Below are 4,765 nucleotides of genomic sequence, written 5' to 3'. Positions count from 1 at the left end.
AGTTTTATTATCAAACATACTGTAACAGAAGATCCTGTGATGATCAGGTCTGAAGAGGGTGTGCAAAATATTGCTATAAAAGGTCCTATGACAGCCAGGTCCCAGGAAGGTGTATATTGTGATACAGAAAGAAACTTCACTGAAATGATATCAAAAATGTATTACGTGAAATTAAATGGGGGGGGGGTGAATTACCAATAAAAATCAATAAACCCCAGCCCCTTAAATTGAGATAACAAAAGCGTTTGTTGTAGGTGTTACCTGCAGGTGAAAATAGAGATAACGATCATTGTCTAGCAACTCTGGATGGAGACTATTAACAAGTGAAATGGCTTCTTGGATACGACCATTCTGTATAGCATCTCGAATCTTAATCCTCTCATCCAGTTGATCCAAATCCACTGAAGGCTGAATACCTGATTCCACTCGGAATTTTTCAGCAGCTTCTTTAAAACCCTCTGAAGAAAACAAATATAATAAAAGTATGTCAAAAAAAGAAAAAAAGAAAAAAGAAAGAAAACAAGCAAATACAAAACAGATTTCTAAATATTGTAAACAATGAAAACTTTCCTTCAGAACAAGGAACAATCAATTCACAGAACAAAGATCATCATCATTTCCATTTTAGCTCAGACAGGGATTGTTAAGATAGATTTTTCTCTGGCCAGGTGCTCTTCCTGTTGCCAACCCTCGCCTGTCTCCAACCAAAGTTATTTCCCCTGAGACCAGACATGGTTTGCATGGAAGACTGAAAGCAAACCATATCACCTTTTATTATGTTGATATTCATTTACAGTGATCATGTGATGTCAAGACAGTGGTAGAGAAACAAAATAGGGCTTCATTCAATTTCCATTTACCAAATCCACTTGCAAGGCTTTGGGCAACAGAAGACATTGCTAAAAGTGGCAAGCAGTGGGACCGAACTAAAGATCACATGGTTGGCAAGCAAGTCCCCTAACCACACATCCACACCTAATATCTGAATGAGAACTGCAAAACTCTTGAAAAGGTGGACCTACTCAACCCACTCTCACCCTTTTGTTTTCTTCCTCTCTTTTACATTCATTCCTGACATCCTTCTTCCCCTCTATCACTCCCACCCCAACACTACTTCCTCTCCTCTTTTCTCTCCAGTCATTTCCCTCAAAATAATGAATCTCTCCCATCCACCACGGGACTTTGTGAGCTGACAAACTGACCCCACTAGTGTCGTCGGCACCACAAAGGACAAAAGAAACCCCTCCGACACTGATGGTAAATCAAATTAAGCAACAACCTCACACGACTTGAAATGGTTCTTTAATCCGACCAAAGACAAGGCACCCTTTACCATGTGGATGCCATGAAAAATGTACTCAGAACATTCTACAGAGTGGTTGATGTTAGGAAGGGCAACCAGTCATAGAACCCCCTGCCAGAAACTGAGACATCAGCATCATCATCATCATCATTGTTCTGGATCTGTTTTCCATGCTGGCGTGTGTGTTGGGTGGTGTGAGGATCCAATGAGGGGATCAAGTCTTGCTTGAATGTTTCAGGTCTTGGCATGGTGTCTATCACTGCACGCCCTTCTTAAAGCCAACCCCTTCCATACACTGTACAGGATGCAGTTTCCCTGTCCACCACCCCCATCCACCCCAGCACAAACTCTGAATTGCTTGAGTTGACTGTAATATTTCTATTTTATCAAAGAGTGAATTGAAATAATCAGAGTCGAGAATCTAAACGAGGTGAGGGATTAATTAATCCACTGAAAGGTTACTTCAATTCTTTAATACAACATCAATGATACAATAATTAATTTGTATCCCTGTGAGTCAATATTATTATTCTTATTCTTATTGTTGCTGTTGTTGCTGTTGTTGTCCAAGGTGGTGAGCTGGCAGAATGGTTAGCAGTATTTTGCCTGCCATTACATTCTGAGTTCAAATTCCACCGAGGTCAACTTTACCTTTCATCCTTTCGGAGTTGATAAAGTAAGTACCAGTTGAACACTGGGTCAATATAATCGACTCATCCCCCTCTCACAAAGATTTGCTGTCCTTGAGGCAAAATTTGAAACCATTATTATTATTATTATTATTTTACAACTCTAAGCTTAATTCATGTTTAAAGTTTCTTTCCACACAAGAAGCAATTAAAATTAAACACTTCAACTTCAATATTGAACCTTCGTCTAATATATTTATATAACACAACTTTATTCTGAATCTTCAGATTTTTTAAAATTGATTTTCAATAAATTTTATTCCGGATTCTCATCACAAAATAAACTAAAAACTACCAACCAACTTGTGCTGGCTCCAACTGAAATCCATTCACCATTGCGTTCCTCTAAAACTCTTTTGTCTTAACACAACAACAACAACTGCATATTTAATGCAAACTGCTTTCCATAACAAAAAACAAAATCCCAATCACTTGTCTGGCTGCTTTCAGAAGCCAACAGCAAAATAAAACACATTTTCTCATGTGGGCTGATCTCATATACACTGCTTTCTTTGATCATATTTAGTCAGTTCTTCAGCAATTAACTCTATTCTGGTTTTAACAAGGCTATTCTAACATTTTTAAAAGTCTTTTTGTATATTACATGTTTGAAATTTCTAAATAACTTCTCTGGTTTTTAACCTTTTTTAATATCAAACCACCTGAGACAGTCATTGGCTCCTGTTTTTAAAATGATCGAAATCAAAATCTTTGATCAAAATTCCATATTTATTCATGTTCTAAAAACCAGATTAATTAAGTCAATAGTTTCTTTCCTTTTTTTTTTAAACTAAATTCTTCCTTATCTTCAGAATTAATTGAAACAAGGGCAGAATGTTTCAGGAGGAATGAATCTGGTGCCAAAGCACAAAACGGTCCAATGTTTTAATGCAAACTTGGGACAAAACTGAAATCAGAATAGAAAATTTCCAGCTAAACATGCAGTAAAACAAATATCACCCCAATACACTCTTATAATCAATATTATTGGTTTATTGAACTTTCAGGATCAGAAATATCCATCATTGGGCAATCAGATTAACTTACATCATCATCGTCGTCATTTAATGTCTGCTTTCCATGCTGGCATGGGTTGGATGGTTTGACTGAAGACTGGCAAACCAAGAGGCTGCACCAGGCTCCAGTCTGATCTGACAAGGTTTCAACAGCTGGATGCCCTTCCCAACGATAACTACTCCAAAATTGTAGTGGGTACGTGCCACCAACATGACTGCCACTGGCCACACTCGAATGGCACTTTTCATGTGCCATCAGCACGGGTGCCAGTCCGGCAGCATTGACATATCAGATTAATTTGCATTGATAAGAAAATGGAATTGGTGACATTCATGTTTTCTTAATATGAAAAGCATCTTGAAATGAAACATTTACAAACAGGACCCTAACTGGGGTCACATCTGCTGCAGTAAAAAGACATCAATGAAAATAACAGTTTAATAAAGAAATACAGGTAGATTAGCAATTTACTGGCACCTTTGCTAACAGAGCCATGCCAGATTATCCATTTCGTTTGATTAAAAGGAATCAGATAACAATAATTGTAAATTCCTAGAAGACAGCTGACATGTTATGAACTTTTTTCACTACTAAACCTTCAAGATATATCTTGGTTTATTCACTAAAAACAGGTTCTAGGGTTGGAAATATTCTTCCAAGCCTTCAACTATAATTATATAAAGATAACAAAATCTAATGCCCTCTACTAACCTTCCTAACCACTGGGCCCTAACCCTCTCTTGAAACAACTGTGAAGGGCAGATATCTTTACCTTTTCCTCTTCCATGCTGGGATACTCTATTCTCTGCAATGAAGTCATCTATTAACTTATTCTTCAGAGTGAGGGTTCTTAGGGGTTAGGTTTTGTTTTAAACATTCCAACCTTCCATATTATTATTATTATTATTATTATTACAGTGAGGTAAAGGGAGTGTTTGTGCCTTCCTGTTACTTAAGAAGAAACAAGTTTGTGTTGTGAAGGCTTCGTACCAAAAGCGGGTTCAACAATGGTGTCCTCACATAATTAAAAGGGGGACCAGGTCATCCGTTGTTGGAAAACTGGTTATAAACCTGTTCTCTACTTCCATTTGGCTGTTATTTCTATCTGAACGTGTTGTAGGAAAACGGTCCCTCTTCTCAATAATTTATGCAAATGTCAATGTTTGGTATACTCAGCCACAGAAAAATATAATGTTGAAATAAGTAAAAGGAATAAATGAGAGTAGTTGGTGGGTGGGGGGTTATACAAATGAGAAATTTGTTTTTATTTTAATAAATGTTTCTTTTGAAAACTAGTATCCATTTCATCATTTTGTATAAACACCAAGAAAGTTGATGAAATTAAATTATAATTATTCTATGCCATATTTCTTGATACTTACTCATGCTGGCAAAAATATACATTGGCCATCGGTCACTGATGGCAAACACGTCACATTCATTCGTGGAAGACCCAAACAGTTCAGGGAAAGATATTTTGATGTGGACATTACAGAAAATTTGAATTTTGGGGTTTTTTTGATTTTTTTTTTAACATCTAATCTGTTGCAGCTGGTGACTCCCCATCCTTTCAGACAAGGAACAGTGGAGTGGTGTTGGGGGGGGGGAATATTCAGTAATGGCAGTTTAATTTCAAGTATAACAAGTACACTCCCCCACATCACACAGACAGAAACCCTAACTTTAGTGGAATACAGTGACACCCAACCCCACCCACCACACCCTAATGTCAGGCTCTGGCAAAAGCCTTTAGATG

At 37.3% G+C, this 4,765-nt stretch overlaps 1 protein-coding gene across 1 annotated transcript in view; it reads right to left on the bottom strand.

Moving 5' to 3' along the window:
* The window catches only part of LOC106867319 (glucose-induced degradation protein 8-A homolog), a 70,099-nt gene that overhangs the window by 5,794 nt on the left and 59,540 nt on the right, over positions 1-4,765 (bottom strand). The window contains exon 4 of the mRNA XM_014912159.2: positions 238-458. Within this exon, the coding sequence (XP_014767645.1) occupies positions 238-458 (221 nt within the window). The remainder of the gene's footprint in view (positions 1-237; positions 459-4,765) is intronic.

Source organism: Octopus bimaculoides, chromosome 3 (assembly GCF_001194135.2).
Source record: "Octopus bimaculoides isolate UCB-OBI-ISO-001 chromosome 3, ASM119413v2, whole genome shotgun sequence".
Classification (NCBI taxonomy): Eukaryota; Metazoa; Mollusca; class Cephalopoda; order Octopoda; family Octopodidae; genus Octopus; species Octopus bimaculoides.
The sequence above is the reverse complement of the archived record's forward strand: the minus strand, read 5'-3'. Positions and strand labels throughout refer to the sequence as shown.